The 19,200-nt window shown below is 40.2% G+C and overlaps 2 protein-coding genes across 2 annotated transcripts; both read right to left on the bottom strand.

Annotated features, from left to right (window-relative positions):
- Nucleotides 1–209: 209 nt before the first annotated feature.
- Nucleotides 210–9,515, bottom strand: LOC102198553 (caspase-3). Its single transcript, XM_005719402.2, has 7 exons — nt 9,392–9,515; nt 8,471–8,536; nt 7,433–7,578; nt 6,958–7,086; nt 4,281–4,456; nt 3,204–3,324; nt 210–766 (listed from the first exon to the last, which is right to left on the bottom strand). The coding sequence occupies exons 2-7, from the start codon at nt 8,530–8,532 to the stop codon at nt 537–539; spliced, it is 864 nt and encodes a 287-aa protein (XP_005719459.1). The 5' UTR covers nt 8,533–8,536; nt 9,392–9,515; the 3' UTR covers nt 210–536.
- Nucleotides 9,516–10,832: 1,317 nt separating this feature from the next.
- Nucleotides 10,833–19,188, bottom strand: LOC102198822 (caspase-3-like). The gene is made up of 7 exons (XM_005719403.2): nt 19,120–19,188; nt 16,370–16,435; nt 15,636–15,793; nt 13,323–13,451; nt 12,701–12,876; nt 11,999–12,119; nt 10,833–11,735 (listed from the first exon to the last, which is right to left on the bottom strand). Exons 2-7 carry the CDS (start codon nt 16,429–16,431, stop codon nt 11,506–11,508), a joined length of 876 nt encoding a protein of 291 aa, XP_005719460.1. The 5' UTR covers nt 16,432–16,435; nt 19,120–19,188; the 3' UTR covers nt 10,833–11,505.
- Between the last annotated feature and the right edge of the window lie 12 nt (nt 19,189–19,200).

The raw sequence follows: 19,200 nt of genomic DNA on the forward strand, positions 1-19,200 counted from the left end.
GGACTGCTGCTTCTGCACGCCACCAGAGTGGACTTTAAGTCAAACAAAGAAGATGTGACTGAAGTGCGGACCTTCAGCTTCAATTCAAGGATTTTAACACATGTATTGAATTAAATGTTTTACACATAACCTCCCATTTTCAAAGGCTCAGAAAGAACTGATGATTCAAAGTGTTGAACCTGAGTTTGGTAGATGTTCACTGGAACTCTCAATATGAGGTCCAAAAACATGCCATCGTTAGGCCGACAAAACATAAACCTACGACAGACAGCGAAAACGTGCGGAGTGCGCAGAAAATACAGATGGAAACTGTCGCAACACTGTTAAGGGTTTTTTTTTTCACTTTAATACAAACATACATCCAACACTAAAACACTAAAATCAATGAAAGTATCACTAATCTAAGTGCCAATTGTGCAAATGGGTTTAGTCACATTTAAATCACTATCATCCTGCTTTGCATCAGCTGCAGCACAGCACCAGACTTTGCATTTGGTCAAGGAGAACAAAGATGATTGAGGTTCAACCATGTAAATCTAGACGGGGAAGTAAAAGTCTTTGGTCAACATAGAGACGATACAGGGGATCTGCTTATTGCAACCAAAGCCAGGCAAGTTGCTGGAGGACTCGAAGTAGCGTGAAACACCGTAGTTGACTCGCGTCATGATCTGCATCAGATCCAGCTTCCCACTGTAGCGCTCCAACATCTCACACAACATCAGTATGAACCAGGAGCCGTAGGTTGTGTTTCTCCATGAGTAGTATCCTGCAGGACGAGTGACAGTGTTAGCGCTCTTAGAAAACACAACGAGGAGGCGATCGTTCACTATAGTACACAATCCTGACACTAATAGTAGCTGGACTGGTGACTGATACAAAACACTGATCTATGGGAGGGCATCTGTTTAGTTCAGCTGTGTGTTTATTATTACTACCATGGTACTCAATTTAATTTAATATCATTTTATGCAGTAAGATATCGATAGAACTGATACCGGGGCTGGTATTGGATCAATACTAGCTGTGATGGCATCAGCCACACAGGGGTAAATTAGTCCATTTTTCACTTTATTAGTTTGCTTTGCAGTTTTCTTCATTAATCATTTGGTTAAACCTAACACTGGTATTATGAGGCGCGCACATAGTAACATTGTGTGGTTTTTCTAAAATGTTTAGTTATATTAATTATGTTTCTCTTTCTTTGAGTTACCTGGGTTTGGGCGGTGGCTGTTTCCTGTCTGGGCAAAAGGCGTGGCTGAGGACTCTGGGGACAAAATGCCTGCTCAGCAGGACCAACCATGGGCTTACCAGGAGCAGGGGTGTTTTAGGCTTAGTTAGGTTATTCTGTGCTTAGTTAATATTGGTGTGTGTTTTTGTTTTCCCCCTATTGTGTTCAAATGGTTTGGCCAAATCATTATAAAAGCTACCCTCATGTGTCTTTGTAATTAGGGCAGTTTGTGTCTCACTTTGTTGTTTAAGTTTTTGGAAATTACTTTTTGTAGAGTTATATTTAGTTGACCTGTTTTATGGGCCTGCTAAGTATGGTTTTGAATTTTGTTAATTTTGAGGGTTAAAATAAAGAAAACCCTTTTTGAAGATATTTTTGCTTGTGTCCTCTTTGCTTTGGCTGCTTGGTCCCTCACACTAGCCCAATACGCTTAATGCTTTCATTTGTCTGTCCCCTGTAAATTGCTCCCATTCATCAGAAAGGAGACATGTGGAAGCAATGCTCCTCTCATGTAGGCACACTTTGCTCCGCCCCTCCTCCCTGCTCTACTGCATTCCGATCTCCTGCGGTCATGTGACTCAGCAGCATCAAGCAGAGCCATGTAGGTTGCAGTGAGTGAGAAAGCAACACATTGTTTAGAGGTAAGTTACGGTTGTTAGTCATTGTGGCAGAGGTGTGGCCTCTGGCCTGCTGCAGGGGAGGGACAACACAGTGAGCTCACAGGAAGGCGTGGTTGAAACACAGGTGTGCTGGCTCAGTTCTTCTTCAGTGACAGCAGAGCAGAAAAACGTGTGTGGCAGCAGCCTTGGAGTGACCGTTTCCAGCATGCAGAGCACCAAAGCAACAGAATCTACTGCCATAGACAAACAGAATAAACTGACAACGGTGTGTGTGTGTGTGTGTGTGTGTGTGTGTGGTCCTTGCCACAGTCATCTTAGCTGTTACTTTAGCCGACTGATCACCTAAAGGCTGTATTAAGACATTTAATTATATATCCAGCCCAGTCAAATCAGTTAGCTAAATGATGGTACTGGAGCAGAAAAAAAATATACCTCAAAAATGAACCATGAAAGATGTCTGAGTATAATGAAGAGTTGTATTTTATTCATACAACAAATAAAAAAACAGATATTCCAGAGTCAAAATCCACGAAAAGCTAAACTAGTTATTGTAAAAAAAAAAAAAAAATAATCACAGAGGTTTAGTGGTCACTAAAGTGTGTCCAGAAATGTTAAATTGATGATGATTTATGTCATAGATCACGACACTCTGCTGTCCTGCATCAGTTGCCTTTTCAAGTTAAAAGTGTCTATATTTGGCACGTCTGTCTGTTTCTGAACTCAGAGTTTTCAGAGTTGTGTTTAATTTTTGGGTTTTTATTTCCATTCTTTCTTCAGGTCGTCTGGTTCTTGGTATTGTTTCTGTCTGGTTTCATTGGGTTTTTTCATTAGTATCCTGTTCCTCTTTTCTTCTTAGTTAGAGTTTGTTCTTTTATTGTTATTCATCCCATAACGTTCTTGTATCCACATCTCCCTGTTTCAGTGGCTTGTTTTCATTTCCTCTCTTATTTTGGTAGTCATTGTCTCCTGTGTTTTGCATTTAGTTTGACATCTCCTGTGTCATTATCCTAATAGTTTCCCCCTTTTTTTCTCCCACATGTTTGAGGCATATATTTTAATGTCCCATTTCTGTATGTGGGCTACATCCTGAGCTTAAAGCATTGATCTTATCGCAGTAAGCGTGTAAATCCCTGTCTCTCCTGTGTTCTTTAGCAAAGTCTCTATGTTTTACCTGCCATTTCTTATCTTTTAATTTTTTGGAGATTAAGTATTATTTGCACTTTTTTTGGTCTTTTTTATGGACTTTGCCATCAGTTCAAATAAAGCTCACCTTTTCCCACTGCCTTCCATGCGAGTCCACCCTTTAGCCAAAATGTGATGTAGCCTATTAAGATAACAGAAAACACTGTTTGTACCTGGAGCGGTGGAATAGGCGTATAAGAAGTCGGCCTCCACAGGAATCTTCTCAGACGTCTGCTCGTCTCCTACACTGTCGGTCTCAATGACTCCCTCATCCAGGTTTGTACCACGGCATGCCTGAAAAGGAAGGAGAAGCAGATATTATCAAAGCCCTTCTTGAAGCTCCACTTGGCAAACATCTTGAAACATCTGTATAAACATCTGTATAAAGTCACCAGTCAAATTTGATAAAAGCAGCTTGTATGTACTTTTTCAAAAGCTCCATACATCCATTCATTTTCTGTCACTTATCCATCTCTGTGCTGCAGGTACACTAATCCAAGCAGAGATGGCCAGACCTCCCCAACCCAGCTGACTGCTCCATGTGAGGTGGCTGGGAATAAGCTAGGCGTAATTACCTGAATGTTTCTGGTGGATGGAGGATGTAATGTACAGCTAGACATCCAGTTTTTTGCAAGTATTTTAAATCTTAGCACCAAAAGCATTCAGGTTGTCACAGTCAAGCAGGCGTGTACATCCGTGTGTTTAAAAGTTGTTATAACTTTCCAGAATGGACTAAACCAAAAACAGAATTTCAGGAAAAAAACTGTGTCTGTCATCCTCCTGAATACTGAGGAAAACAAGCATCTTTCAGTTGAACTCATTTTGACCAATACAGAGGACAAAATGAATCGGCTGGGTCTCAGGACTCATGTTGAAGTAGAGCTGGGTGTAATACCAATGCGTACCACAAGATGGTGCAGTGACACAGTGTAACATTATTAAGAGGAACTTGTCATTTAGAAGGAAGACTGGCAAAAGGCTACGCCTCCTGAAGAAATGGGGATAACTGCTCTCTAGTATTTGGTATTAGCTGCACCTGTTTTACGGTGGCATCAACTGTAGAAAGGGAACATAGTCTAAATGTTGTAACATGTAGTAATTAGCTTTTTCTCATTGAAAGTGAGTTTAGACTCCTTATCAAAGTTCCAAAGCAAATTACGATCAATGGAAATATTTTACAACTTGATCAAATACAAATGAAAACATGACTGTATTCACAGAAGTGTACCACACTGGCATAATTAACTAACCTGAATGAAGAAGAGCTTTGGTTTCCCCACCAGACCCGCACAGTAGTCTCCTCTGAAGCACTTTGCCAGGGTATCGAACCTTTCGGGGCCATCGGTGCCGTAAATCACACCCTCATCTCCATGACTAAGCAGCACACACACGAATGATGCATTGTTCTTGTGGTCCTCTTTGGATGCTGGAAACACAGCAGAGTAGATGGGAAACAATATGAGTTATTAGTCCAGTTGTTTTAAAGAGTGCTACTAAAATAGGTTTAGGTTTTTAGGGACTTCATATTTCTGCAGTACATGTACGCTGTTGGAGCTCCTGCCTATTAAAGCTCACACTCCCAAACAGTCCAGTCTGCTTTTATTTGTTAGTTAGCATGGCCCTCTAACAACTGCTAGCAGAAACACAAAGCTTTGGTCAATTAGGAGGGCGCAGGTGGCTTGTTAACTCACTTTGTTAACTCACTTTTACAGCCACGTGAAAAAGAATGAACACCATTCTCAGTCCTAACATTTTCCATATCAAGTTAAAAATGATTTAAGATAAGGTAAGAAACTTGGACAGGGTGATAAGATCCAGGCTGGAAATCTGAAGACAGCAGGTTAAAGTCAGTTATGGCGTTTAACAGGAAGCTGGTTGAGCAGCACAGACATGGGATTGATTTATTCCTGAGTACGGGCCACATGTCTCTGGAGCAGGGTGGGGAGGGTGTAGCTGACTGAGCCGAGGGGCAGCTGAATGTAATGAACTCAGGTGTGTTGCTTGGGCAGTGGCAACACACAAACAGCCTCTGATTAACTCATAATTGGTTGTGAGATCTTGCGTCATGGTGTTGGGGTTAACACTTTGTAACCTTGTACATACAAAACATCCCTGATTCAAGAGGAGACACACACACAGGTTTGTGTACTCAGCCTTGGAGTGGATCTATTTTTACCCTGTAACACGCCCATTTCACTAAATTCCAGGGTTCCACCAGGAGATGGCGCTTTCTTTCAAAAAACTTGGACTTGGACAGTTAGCTATAGATGACCTTCTCAGCATTATTATAGGGTCTTTACCTTATAATATAAAGCACGTTGAGGCCACAGTTTAGATTCAATACTGTATAAATCAAACTGAAATTCACATTCTTTTGAAAGCTTTCATTGTAAATGTATAGTTTGACCACTCAGACTTTTTGAGGCAGGACTGAGCAAACAGAAGCAACCTCATGGTGTCTTCCCAAAAACGGGACATTAGAGGACTACAAAAAAAGAAGCAGTCTATCATGACATGTGAATTCCATACGTTTAAGATTTTCCTGCTTGATTTTCAGTTTTCGTTGTTTCTGTTAACACCGACAATTTGAAATAAAATAAACAGGCGTGTTGTCAGATCGTTGCACCAACTTCTTCTTTTTAAAGGAATTACTGTTAAGTTACTCTGTAAGTTACACTCTGTGATAAATTCAACATGATGTCACAAAATTTGCAGATGTATTAACAACAGTTTTCGTAACATACTCTGGACCGCATACTTTTAAAAACGGATTTTAACAGTAAAATAAAAATCGAAAACTCTTTTGTGATTCGTTTTATTAAAGGTCAAAACACACCGATGGCACTAAGAAGGCTTCACAGACAGGCAGAGACGGGCTTTGCTGCTTATCTCTTCGATCATTAAGAGGCGATGATATTCAAACGAAGCGTGGCCGCTGAATTATGAGCGCTAAAAGGAGAAAAGCAAAAATCCCTCATTTGAACTTTGTCATAAAGTTTGAAGGGGAAAAAAGAAAATGATTGTTTTTGTAACAGAGTTCTGTAAATACTTTCTGTCTCTGAATCCTGGAATAGCGTTTACATGTGTTCGAATCACAGCCGGCATCGAGCGGATATTTGTGTTTGGAAGTCGTTGGCCTTCTGTTTGAACGATCAGCTATGTGTGATTGATTTGATGCTCTGCCTCTCTGACCTGTCTGTAAATGCTGGCCTTAAAGTTACTGCAGCGATTTATCAGAGATGTGCAGAGCGCTGGCGGTTAACGCAGCAATTTACTGCATTTTAAAATGATGCAATTCTCAAATTATTATTAAAACTACAGTTAAGTCATCTATGTAATATATTTAAAGTGTTTATTTATTCATTCATCGTCAGACGGTTCCTGCAGTTTCGCATAAATTCTGCATGGTTTATTCCCTACAGTCAGGTTTAGGGTCACATGATGATGATGAAGCTTTGACTGAACAATCACAAGGAACCATTTAGGAAAGAAATTAAACAGATATAAATTCTGAATAATTTAACCCCTTAGCAGTCCAATTAGTCCCCTAAACCATCCAATGTCCCGTGGGCGGTACGTCCGACTGCTAAGGGGTTTTAAACTGCATAGTTTAAAAAAATCGTAATCTTCAGGTGTTGAGAGTGCTATTTCTATAGTTGCTCATTAACATCAGGTCTTTTTAAAACCTGGTCAAAATTAAGTTTTTCCACATCTATCTATCTAAATTTATATGACTGCACATACACCTGCTGTTGCATTTGGAGTGTCTCTTTCACAGTGCAAAAAGAGTAAACGAGCATTAAACTGAATCACAAACATGATCCAGCTGCAGACCGTATCAGCTGACAAACTGACTTCAGCATAACGGCACGGGGAGGATCGTTCTCCACACACACGTAAACATGAATGAGCCAAAACTCTTCTTACCATCTAGCATTAGTTTCTTCATCTGCGCCGCAGTCTGGTTATGGTGCACTTTGACCTTGTAGCCCAGCTTACTGAAGGTGTTCTCAACATTGGCAGCATCAACATCTGTGCCATCACGAGTGCTCATCCCTGCAGAGACACACCAGCGAAAAGGCAGCGTGCTGTAAACATCAGCGTCTTCAGTGTATTTTCAAAGAGGACGTGTATCCTGACTTCACCCTGACTGTGACACTTTGGACTGATAACACTGAGCCTGATCTTTGTAGCAATGACACAGACTCCAGTTTCTTTTTGTCTTTTTAATCAAGTGTTTCTTTAAACTGTCACAGCACGATTCCTCTCCGCTGTAACTCCATGAAAGACAGCAGTAGTCAATCACAGTGGTGACTATGGCAACAGGAAGGCCCAGGCAGAGGCCAAATCTATTAGTGTGTGAGTCAGTGTGGCCCGAGCGGCAGGATGGACCCACTGTTACCTATTGTTGGGTGGAAGTTCTTGTTGTTGATAACCAAACAGGTGCCGATGCATGGGTAGTCCATCTTGTAGCGGTAAGAGTCAGAGGCTTCTGGTCTGCTGCTGTTCGTTTCCTTGGTCTTACCCTTTCCTGCATTTGCTTGTTTCCTGAAAGTGTACACACAAACAATGTGATTACCCTTCACTGAAGAACTTAAGAACTTGTTTAGCGGGCATCATACTTAGAAGAACATTTTAACAACTGTGCAGATACATATTGTAGATAAATATCTTTGTTTAGGTCAGGTGTTACTACAATGCCAAAATTGTTTCCAGGAGTCAGGCAATGCTCAGAAAAATTAGAAAAACAACACTTAGTAAGTTAAATGATGAAATGAAAGGTTAATGACAGGAAAATTAGAAAAAGTGCAGCTTGTTTGGAAGAAGAAAGCCTCTTCTCTCTAAAAAGAACACGGTAGCAGGGTTTCACAAATCTGGAGAAAACCAAAAAGAGCACCTCATGCTGACTGAGGGGGAGGATTTGGGCTTGGTTTGCAGATACAGGACCTGGGCACCAAGCAGACAGGCATTGAGTCAATCATGAACTCCTCTGCAAAGCAAATTATTCTAAAATGAACTGTGAGGCCATCTGCCTAATAGCTAAAGCTAAGGCTCATATGATCCTGATGGCACCGGCAAATCTAGAACAGAAAGGCTGAAAAAGCAAAGAATCAACGTGCTCCAATCACCCGAAGTCCTGTAACGAGACCCGAAGATAGCTGTGCATAAATAAATGCCTGCAAAGTCTCAATGAACTGAGGCAATGTAGCAAAGAAGAGCGAGCCAAAATTGTGATGAACTGATAAGGACATCACTGTAGAGGAATATTTGCTTATACAGAAAACAATTACTTCAAGCTTGTGTGGCTAAACGTGGTTCTGCAAGCTGCTGAATCATTGGGTGTGCATGTTTTTCACAGACTACAGCATCCTGCAGAAACTTTATGTTTCATATGACTGTACGCGGAGTCAGACAGTGAGCAGTAATGCACAATAGTTACCACAATTTGAAGAGGCTGGCATCCACCACGTCCCCCTCCCTCTGCGTGTCACCATCAGCCATGTTCCTGTGCACAGAACAGAGAAAGAAGTCACCACAGAAAGAAAGTGTATTTTATTGGTCCCCGTGGGGAAAATCCCTCTCTGCATTTAACCCATTCACTCAGTGAAGCAGTGGGCAGCCACTGGGCACCCGGGGAGCAGTGTGTAGGGACGGTACCTTGCTCAGGGGTACCTCAGGTTAGCTGTTCAGGGGAATCGAACCCCCGACCTTCCAATCATGGGGCCACCACTCTACCTACTGAGCTATCCCTGCCCTAAAAAACACCCTGTGACTCCTAACAGTCTAACAGAGCACGCCAAACTGTGCAAGGTCAAACTAGGAAGTTGCTCACATGAATATTAATTGTTTGGTTCAATGCAGTTTATATTGTTGGGTGCATGGAGGCACAGCCTGACATGAAGCAGATTCTGATGTATCCACACAAAAAAGCGGAAGCTAAACCAAACTTAAGATGTAGCTCATAGCGAAACAAAAACCATATACACCCATTTTATAGTACAAAGGACAAAATGAATCTCTCTATTTCATTACAAACACAATCTAAAGTTCAATGTTAAACTCTCATTTTGTTCCCGGACAACATCAGGATATGAGTTTGATAAATTACCCCAACACTGGGATGAGGTGCGTAAAATGTAACTGCAGACAAAAACTACAAACCTAACATACGACAACTGTGCATTAAATTGTTACTACAGCTAATGTTACACAGTAATAAAGACGAGTGAACAAAGTCCTAAAATTGATATCCCCACGTTGCTTTTTTAAACAGTTTCATTTTAGTTACAGCTCCGTCAGAAAAACATATAAGTGAAACAAAACGGCTCACAGGAGTAAAAACCAATAAAGTGGAACATACCTAAATAAACGTACCCTGTAACGAGACAGTAGAAAACAGTAGAATGCGCTTTTATGACATCTGTGACATAAATAACGTCAAACAGGAAATCTCTCATTTAAGACCTGAGACGGTCGGGACGCCGTCCCAGTGTGGGCGGGAGAAGACAACGTCACTTTTTAAAAATCCAACTTTATTGAGAACAACAAGACATTGTCAATCTTTATATCGGGAAATTTCATTTACATAAATGTAAATTTCAAAACTCAACCCCATCATTTAATTTGTTTTGATTGAAATTGAATATTACTTAAACTCTCTTAAATTAATTAAAAAAAGGTTTATCATTGATTGAAATTCTTTCAGAAGCTTTTAATAAACGAGCTGTCATAATTACAACTTTCAAGTACAAAGTTGTTATGAAGTCTGTCACATCCCTCTTTTTTCCTTTCCTTTATTTATTTACCCTTCTTATTTCATTGTACTGTTTATTGTTACTCTTATTTGCCCTGGATATCTACTGTACAAACTGAACTGGAATGACTGACTGTTCAGTTTATAATTTCAGTTCGAAAAAAAAACCCCGAGAACAACAAGACGAAACATCAGGCTGGCAAGAACACAGAAGGAGTAGAGAAGATGCAAGTTAGTATACCATAGAGACAAAGCGCCCGGGGTCTCTACTCGTTCAGACACATTATAGGAGTATATTCAAATGTTTAAAAAGGCGACACGTTGTTATTCTTGTTGCCCATTACTGAGAAAATATATATACAAAAGTAATTGAATGAAATTTTGCTTACTACAGGAGAACTTGGATTTATGAATATAGAATTTAGACAGTATAAGAAGCAGGTTCGTAACATAAACGTGACAACTGAGTTTAGTGTCAATATCCGTGTAACCAAACTATTCCAACATAAGGAGAAACGAGGCTAAAATAACTTCCTTTACTTTGTTGGTTAAAAAGAATTCTTGTGGTCAAAACTATATTTGTGCCAGCAGATATTTTCCACAGAGCCGGACCAGTTTGGTCGAAAAGAGGGTAGAAATGTGCAATCTCGAAGATACAGGTTCCTTTGTCCCGTTCTGCTTTTTAGAGGTTGGAAGAAAACAAGACTTGCAAATTTCAGCTCCAGAGACCCGAGGACGCAGAATGGGTTCCGTTTCCTGTTCAGAGGCGCAAAGTAACAACGTTACTAAAGTTCTGTGCTTAAAGGACCGCGCCATCTCTTTTTGAAAATATGATCAGTTTAGGGGAATTTTCTTCATTTTTTAAATTGCAGAGCAAAAGAAAATCAAAGCCAGTGAAAAAATAAAGATTCCATAAGGAGGTTGAAATTCTTCATCCAATCAAATGTGAAAGTGTCTTTTATTGTGGCAAATTCAAAATTCAGTAATCATTTATCAAGACTGCTTTTTTTTTCATAAAATGACTTCAGTTATTTGTGAGGCTTGAACTTCTTTACTTGTCCCTTAAACATATTGATAATTTATCCCATGTAATTTTCCATAATGCTTTAGTTTAGACATTGCTGGTGCAACTTTGCTCTACATACGATCTCGGGTGTGTTTGTGGTAGCATTATGTTACAGGTTATATCCACACATATGCTTTTAAAGCAAATACTACTGAACCATCAGCTGACCTGAATTTTCTTCAAACGTTTCAAACCAGCTGTGTGAATGATTTGGTCAGTTGGATCAATGATCTTATTCCTGTGTGTAAAATTCAGAATAAAACAAATGCGATTTTGACAGGTGATATTAAAGTTTCCTCTGTGAGAGATACTGCATGTAAACAGTTGAGTCAGGTTGAGGTCTGGACTTTGGGCCATTGCAACACAATGAAGTGTCAAACATACAGCATGATCACATGACAAAAGATGGAAGCTGTCGCATCAGTATAAGTTTTTTTATTGTAATATATTTTTAACTATGGAACTAATAGTGTTTTGTGTTTCCCAAACAAGACCAAACACTAAAATCATCCAACACTGATGTGTTTTTACCTCAGTGCAAAGTGCATTTGGGTATAGTGACAATTAAATCATTGTTATCCTGCTCAGAACACCACAACAGACTGTATACATTCAAGGTGGCCAGAGGGTAGATATTAGGTTTAACCATGTAAATCTAGACAGGGAAGTAAAAGTCTTTGGTCAACATAGAGACGATACAGGGGATCTGCTTCTTGTTGCTAAATCCAGGCAGGTTGCAGGACGACTCAAACTGGCGTGAAACACCGTGGCTGACTCGCGTCATGATCTGCATCAGATCCAGCTTCCCACTGTAGCGCTCCAACATCTCACACAACTTCTGTATGAACCAGGAGCCGTTGCTTGTGTTTCTCCATGAGTAGTATCCTGCAGGACGAGTGACAGCGTTAGCGCTCTTAGAAAACAAGTTTGGACACCACATGTGACACATCAGCTGCGTTGTAGACCAAAAAAAAAAAAAAAAAAAAAAGGAAACAGAAAAAGGGAAGCATAGACAGAAAATGAACAGGACAATGTGTCGATGCTTGTTCTTCACACCCCAACCCATCGGTTTATGAGAATGACCCAGAAGGTGGGTCCTGAGGTTGGGACATCACTCTAAAATGTCCCGTCTGAGAAACTGTTTGTACCTGGAGCGGTGGAATAGGCGTATAAGAAGTCGGCCTCCACAGGAATCTTCTCAGACGTCTGCTCGTCTCCTACACTGTCGGTCTCAATGACTCCCTCATCCAGGGCTGAACCACGACATGCCTGAAAAGGAAGGAGAAACTCAAAATCGATCTCATATTTGGCACACATCTTGAAACACCTTAGGGAAACTTGGGCGGGCAGTTATTCGAAGCATTATCTAAATGAACTTGAATTTCAGCAGCACCAGGACATATAAACAAAAGTTATCAGTCATATTGGATATTAAGAAAAAGGGTTAAAGGTATATTTTGTAAATTCCAATCTTTAAAAGTAGTTTAAAACCTCCCCACATTAACTAAAGCTCTCGAACAATGTGAAGAAACATCTGGACTTTATATCCAAAACATCTGTGTTGGGCAAGTTGTCCTCAAAGCTCCTGGAGGAAATCAAAGTGGCTAAAAAGTGGGTGTGTTAGCTCTGACTCATCAGTTAAATATAAAGAAATTCAATGGTTACATTTTTTTCATGTACATTTAAAGTGAAAGCACTGTTTTGTTTTTAAAAGTTACAAAACAGATGACAATTAAAGCAACACTTTGAACTTAATAAACTACAAATGAAGACGTTACTGTATAAAGACTGAAAAACGGGAATGTGAAGACACATCGCAGAAGTGTACCACACTGCCATAATGAACTCACCTGTATGAAGAAGAGCTTTGGTTTCCCCACCAGACCCTTGCACTGCTTTCCTTTGAAGCACTGTACCAGCGTATCAAACTTTTCACAGCCGTCAGTGCCGTATATGACACCCTCATCCCCATGACTAAGCATCACACACACAAATGATGCATTGTTCTTGTGGTCCTCTTTGGATGCTGGAAACACAGCAGAACAGAGGGGAAACACCAAGGAATCATTAGTCCAGCTGTTTTTAAACAACCCCTGATGCCAACTCACAAGCCAGTGCTTTTATTTTGGCGGAGCTACTCTAATAGAATGAACAAAAATAAAATTTTCTGGACATTTTATGTTCCTTCACATCCTTTTTCACTCTTCTTTCTTAATGGGCTAAGGCTACTCTCCTAAAACGACTGGGATGATTGGTTAAAACCAAACCAGACAGTGCCTGTTATGTAAGTGTAACTGGTGTAGCTCTATAACATCCGCCAACTGCTAACAAAAAGCTATAGCAACATTAGAACAACTGCCGTCTGGTGGTTACCACAACCACAGCATTTCACTACAATCAGCTCACAGGTTGACTGTAACAGGATGGAGAGGTTTTTGTGAATACAGAGGTAAAGCTTTAACGTCTTCTTACCGTCTAACAACAGCCTTTTCATCTCAGCCACAGTCTGGTCATTTAATGTTTTGACCTTGTAACCCAGGTTTTGGAAGGTCTTTGCAACATTGGCAGCATCAGCATCTGTCCCATTACGAGTGCCCATCCCTACAGAGATACACAAGCAGAAAGGTAGCACACTATAAAGTCAGCACCGTCTGGGAATCCTGGAAATAAAATCCAAACAGAATGCAATGATTTAAAATCTCATAAGCTGATATTTTATTCACAACAAAACTAAAAAAAAAACATCAAATCAAGCTAATACATTTAACTATTTCATGATAAATATACAGCTCATTCGAACCCAGATTATCTGTGTTTAATATTAAAGTTTGTTAAATTTAAAACATGTAAATGTGACAACTATTAAAATAAAATAAGAACTGGAGAAAGAGGCAAATACTTTTTCACAGCACTGTAGGGTTACCTCAGGTTAACTGGCCACATGTCAGTAACATGGTTGGGTATCATATCATGATTGGACACCCAGAATCTGGCATTAGTGCCTATGGAACTAACAGCCTTCACATCTGGGAGGGGACCATCACCATCATCTTTTAAACTGCATTCTTTATGTGGCTTCGTACTAGAAGAGTACGGGTGCTGAACTGGCCTACCTGCCTCCAGATATTTCACCACCTGCAAACAGCTGGAGCATCACAAAACAGGAACATGACAAATAAGAGCCAGGAGTGCTGTACAGGTAGAGTCCTGATATTAAACAAGAAAGGGAGAACGGGACAGCGCTCGTTTCCTCTGCTCTGTGGTCAATGAAGTGTTGGTTCAAGAGTTAGGAGTTTGCCTTGTAATCGGAAGGTTGCCAGTTCGAACCCGGGTTTGGACAGTCTCGTTTGTTGTGTCCTTGGGCAAGACACTTCACCCGTTGCCTACTGGTGGTGGTCAGAGGGCCTGGTGGCGCCAGTGTCCAGCAGCCTCGTCTCTGTCAGTGTGCCCCAGGGTGGCTGTGGCTACAATGTAGCTGCCATCACCAGTGTGTGAATGACTGGATGTGTAAAGCGCTTTGGGGTCCTTAGGGACTAGTAAAGCACTATACAAATACAGGACATTGACCATTTGGTCTGTGAGATCTGCCGCTGCATTCTGTTTTACATTTTAGTTCCAAGTTTGTTTTGGAACTGGGATTGTAACTGTCACAGCAGGATTCCTTTGTACTGCAACTGCACAAAAAGCAAAGCAGTGCAAAGTACTTCATTTGACTTTTTGTACATTTGGAAAAATGTGGGAAAATCCCATCTCCCTTTTCACTGCAGACACTGGGATTTGTCACAGCAGCAGCTGTAAAATGATCCTACAGATGCTACTACTGTTACACCACAACATGTGCACATTTACAACTGGGTGAAGTGAGAGGGAAACATCTGCACCATAGAGGTGTCATGTCTTACAAATACAACACTATTATTGAGCATAGTGTAAAAAGAAAACAAGCACTCCCCGACATTCTATAAATCTGGATAAGGTTATAACATACAAACACTCCTGTGACAGGAAGTCCAAGAAGGAAGAGTTCGGGTCTTAGGAGGTCAATCAACCACCATTTAATCTCCAAACACGTGCTGGGTAATAACATTTAAAGGATCTTGTGTTGGTCTTCACTGTATTTACATTTTATTCAAGGTCATATCCATGTGAGGTACTTGTTTTCTTTTCCTACTGTGATAAGTTAAAAACTAAAAAGACTGTATCAGGTTGTTTTTATGCCACAGTGTGAAGTGTGAGGCACAATGTAGCGCAGCTGATGACATTTGGAAAATTAGTGAAGTTTGGAACGAGCACTGTGACGAGGCAGTTTTAGACGGAGACAATGATCATGAAATGCAAAGTGTCTCAGTCCATCTCAATGACTGTCTAGACCAGGGGTGGGCAATTCCAGGCCTCGAGGGCCGGTGTCCTGCAGGTTTTAGATCTCACCTTGGGTCGACACACCTGAATCACATGATTAGTTCGTTACCAGGCCTCTGGAGAACTTCAGGACACGTTGAGGAGCTAATTTAGCCATTTAAATCAGCTGTGTTGGTTCAAGGACACATCTAAAACCTGCAGGGACACCGGCCCTTGAGGCCTGGAGTTGCCCACCCCTGGTCTAGACCCACTGTTACCACTGTTGTATCTAGCATTTTATTTTATTCTATTCTATTGTGTACAGTATCTCATAGATATATCAATCCACTGTTTTTTCTCTAATTTTCTATGCAACTTTGCACTGTCCACTGCTGTAACAAAACAAATGTCCCATACGTGGAACTAATAAAGGTTATCTCATCTTACCTGTTTTTGAGTGGAAGTTCTTGTTGTTGATAATCACACAGGTGCCAATGCAGGGGTAGTCCATCTTGTAGCGGTAAACATCTGAGGTTTCTGGTTTACTGCTGTTCCAGTCCTTTTCCTCAGTAGTCTTGCAACTTCCTGCAGCCTCTGCATTTTCCCTGATGGAGCACACACACACACACACACACACACACACACACACACACACACACACACACACACACACTGACTCATGACTGCCCTGTACTTAAAACATGAAGAACTTGTTTAACACCGTCACACATAAAAGAAGTTGTTAACAAGACTGTAGCTACTGTAGCTAAACTTGTTTGTTTACCCACGACTTCAATGAAAACGTACAAGAATATCACACAGATTGGTTTTGAAATGTCATTGTACCAGATAGAACTTCAGAGCATTGGTGCAACTAAGCATTTTCACATGTACCATTTTCTTTTGAGCAGCTCTTGTACGCTCAGCTTCTTTACTAATTAATCCTGGTGGTTTAAAACCATACTGTGGCAAACTGAAGAATAAACTGCTGGCTGTCAAAGTGAAGATGACGGTAACATAAGCCACTTGTGTTAAAATATGAAGGAAAACAACCTGAGCCAAGGTCAAATCAGCCAGGAGGTGCACAAGTCTCCACATGTCAGCAAACAGAGCTGCTACAGTAGTTAAGCTTTCTCAACACGTGGGCACTCAGACAGTGAGCAACAACGCACAATAGTTACCCATTTCCACAAACTGCAGCATCTACAGTGTCCCCACCTCTCTGCATGTCACCATCAGCCATGTTCCTGCACACAGAAGAGACAAAAGGTGGCATAGAAATCACCACAGGAAGATAAAGAAACCAAACACCCCGTGGATCCTCTCCAAAGGTGGACCACACCCCTACTAACGCTTGCAGTTGGTTTAAAAACACATGCATTTTCGTTTAGGCTGATTAGCTTCCTCATTTTCAAGATTTAAGATCAGTGATGTAGATCATGCTATAGCATTTCTTCATTAGAAAAAGGAGAACAATTACTTTACAAGGAAATACATGCCATTCTCAGTGTTTTCAAGAAAGAGCTACACTTTCTGGAGAAGTGTATTTTTGGAGTCTGGTTGGGTTGTGCAAGTTGCAAAACTGTGAAAAGCATGACTAAAACGTTTGGAGTTGATTGATGTGCAATTCTTGAATCATAATAATGTATACTTTACTGATCCCCGTGGGGAAATTCCTCTCTGCATTTAACACATTCACTCAGGGAAGCACACACCAACAAACTGGAATGGGATTCTTCTTTTTTTGCAGTCCCAATCTGTAAGGTCATGTAGCTTGATAGAGTATGCCAGATTATACAATCTCAAAGTGGAAAGAAAAACCCCACAACAAGCACAATAGTTACCCTGGAAGCTGTTTGGTAACAGGGATAAGATAAACCTTTATTAGTCCCAAACGTGGGAAATTTTGGGGTCATGGCAGAAGGCACAAGAGCAGTAAAAATAAGAAAAACATTAGACCAGTGGTTTGGTGGTTTGTGGGTTTGGTGCCTCCATACACTCAACCTTGTGTTTACCAACATAGAATCTACTTTATGGATTAACTAATATGTCAATATATAAGTTAAAGCAGTTTAAAAGCATACTCAGGAAGAGCCACTCCTGTTAAACCACACCAAACTGTAGCTCATAGTGAAACCACTGACACAACAGGAAGTGTTTTATAAGGATCATGAGAAAAGTTACCTCAGTGTGAAAGAGAAAATAACTGTCAACATGAAAACAGTGAGTCAGTATCTTTCTGTTTGATTTTTTTAAATTAAATTCTGAAACATTCAGATGTTAGTTTGATAAATATAGGTGTATGAGAACACTGCAGTACATAATGTACACGTTGTAAAATATAAAGGTCTGTCAAAATGAAGACTACTAACATAAGCCAGCCGTATATTACGATGCTTATTTTTCCTACATTGTGTGTACTAGTACATGGCACTGGTACATATGCCACCAAGCAACTGGTCACTTAAGCCTGTCGCTTGGTGTCAGCAAGGCTACGTGATGAGGTCATATTTTCCGATGCAGATAAAAGCCTTTGGGTGAACTAAGACAGTTTTCCTCTTTTAAATGGATATTACACTTGTACGGAATGGTGTGAAGGCACAGCAGTTAGTTTCAAAAACAGCAATAGTATTTTATGTCTTTTGTTCATCTCTAAAAATATATTTCATTTTCCTGTAATTGCGGGTGCTGTGCTGAACAGTAGACCGTCGTAAATGACTCATGGCCGATAATCTGTCAAAAACACATCTCTCATGAAAGCCATTTCTGTCACCAAGTAGATGTTGAGATGAAGTTTTGGCAAAATCACTTGTACAGACATTTACCCAGGTAAAAACTGATTGCCACCAAAAATGTCTTTTTTTCAACAGAGATTTGTCCCAGAGAGCTGCAAACAAACATAACATCACAGTTTTATTAAGATATTTAAAATGGCCAAAAAGGGCTGATAATGTAGGTGCAGTAAGGCTGTATAGACATAGGAAATACAGACAAACAGGTCCTGTCTTTATTTTAAATATATAACCCCTCCATAAATGTATGGTCAGTCTATTTACCAATAAAAGCACACTGAAACATCAAAAATCAGTTTCTAGCACAACACTGGCATCAGGAGGAATACCAATAATTAATAAATGCCCTCAATGAAATTCTTTTATATTTTAAGTCGCCCATTTAGTGAGCTGGGCTACCTCTGGACCCTAGACCCATGTTCAACAACTCAGGTTTAGAGGATCTCAGCCTGTCATAAATACTGGTCACGTGATCTAGCCAAAGTGAAAAAACCACAAAACCCATGATGCTTCCTGTAAGTTGTTCATTTGACTATTATTAGTTAGGTTTACTTTTGGGGTTAGGACCACAGACTGCTGTTTCCACACACCCATGTGTTTGAATGTTAACATATTCAAAGCAGACTAATACTAAGGAACAACTATTACTGTTTAACTACACCAAGTTAGAGCTAATAACGAAACTGCAATGATAACAAAAAATTATTTACAACCTTTCTATCAGCACGTTCTTGTTTTTACGTTAAGCCAATTGAAATACTTCCACGCACCATACCTGGATGTTAGCTTAATAATTACCCCGTACATGAGTGACAGATCTGTGGGAATATTCCATATGAATTATATAAATGCCGTAAAAGTGAGTCCCACTGCAGACTAGTAGCACAAACTACAAAAACCTAACATACGACAACTGTCCATTAAAGTGCTACTACAGCTAATGTTACACCTAAAAATAATACTCCCGAGCTGGTTTGTTAAACAATTTCAGTTTAGTTTACAGCTACGTCAGAAAACGCGTTAGTGAAGCAAATAGTTGATAAAACACGTAAATATCAGCGGGAACACGGTAAACCCACGCAGCGAGTAACTCATATGGGTAAATACGAACGGAGTAGAAAACACCAAAATAAACGTACCTCTTAATGAGACAGTAGAAAGTGCTTTTATGAAGTATGTTACATAAATAAAGCCAACCAGGAAATCTCTGTTAAGTTTAC

The sequence above is a fragment of the Pundamilia nyererei genome, unplaced genomic scaffold, assembly GCF_000239375.1.
Source record: "Pundamilia nyererei isolate P.nyererei 1_Seehausen unplaced genomic scaffold, PunNye1.0 scaffold00001, whole genome shotgun sequence".
Lineage (NCBI taxonomy): Eukaryota > Metazoa > Chordata > Actinopteri > Cichliformes > Cichlidae > Pundamilia > Pundamilia nyererei.

What these genes read in the sequence shown, in the direction of transcription:
- LOC102198553 (XM_005719402.2), bottom strand. Translation starts at nt 8,532, where the DNA reads ATGGCTGATGGTGACACGCAGAGGGAGGGGGACGTGGTGGATGCCAGC. An exon ending in GAAGAAACTAATGCTAGATG is followed by an intron (nt 4,457 to 6,957) that starts GTAAGAAGAGTT and finishes CTGTGTTTCCAG; the next exon opens with CATCCAAAGAGGACCACAAG. An exon ending in CGCCTATTCCACCGCTCCAG is followed by an intron (nt 767 to 3,203) that starts GTACAAACAGTG and finishes CTCGTCCTGCAG; the next exon opens with GATACTACTCATGGAGAAAC.
- LOC102198822 (XM_005719403.2), bottom strand. Translation starts at nt 16,431, where the DNA reads ATGGCTGATGGTGACATGCAGAGAGGTGGGGACACTGTAGATGCTGCA. An exon ending in CAAAGCTCTTCTTCATACAG is followed by an intron (nt 12,120 to 12,700) that starts GTGAGTTCATTA and finishes CTTCCTTTTCAG; the next exon opens with GCATGTCGTGGTTCAGCCCT. An exon ending in CGCCTATTCCACCGCTCCAG is followed by an intron (nt 11,736 to 11,998) that starts GTACAAACAGTT and finishes CTCGTCCTGCAG; the next exon opens with GATACTACTCATGGAGAAAC.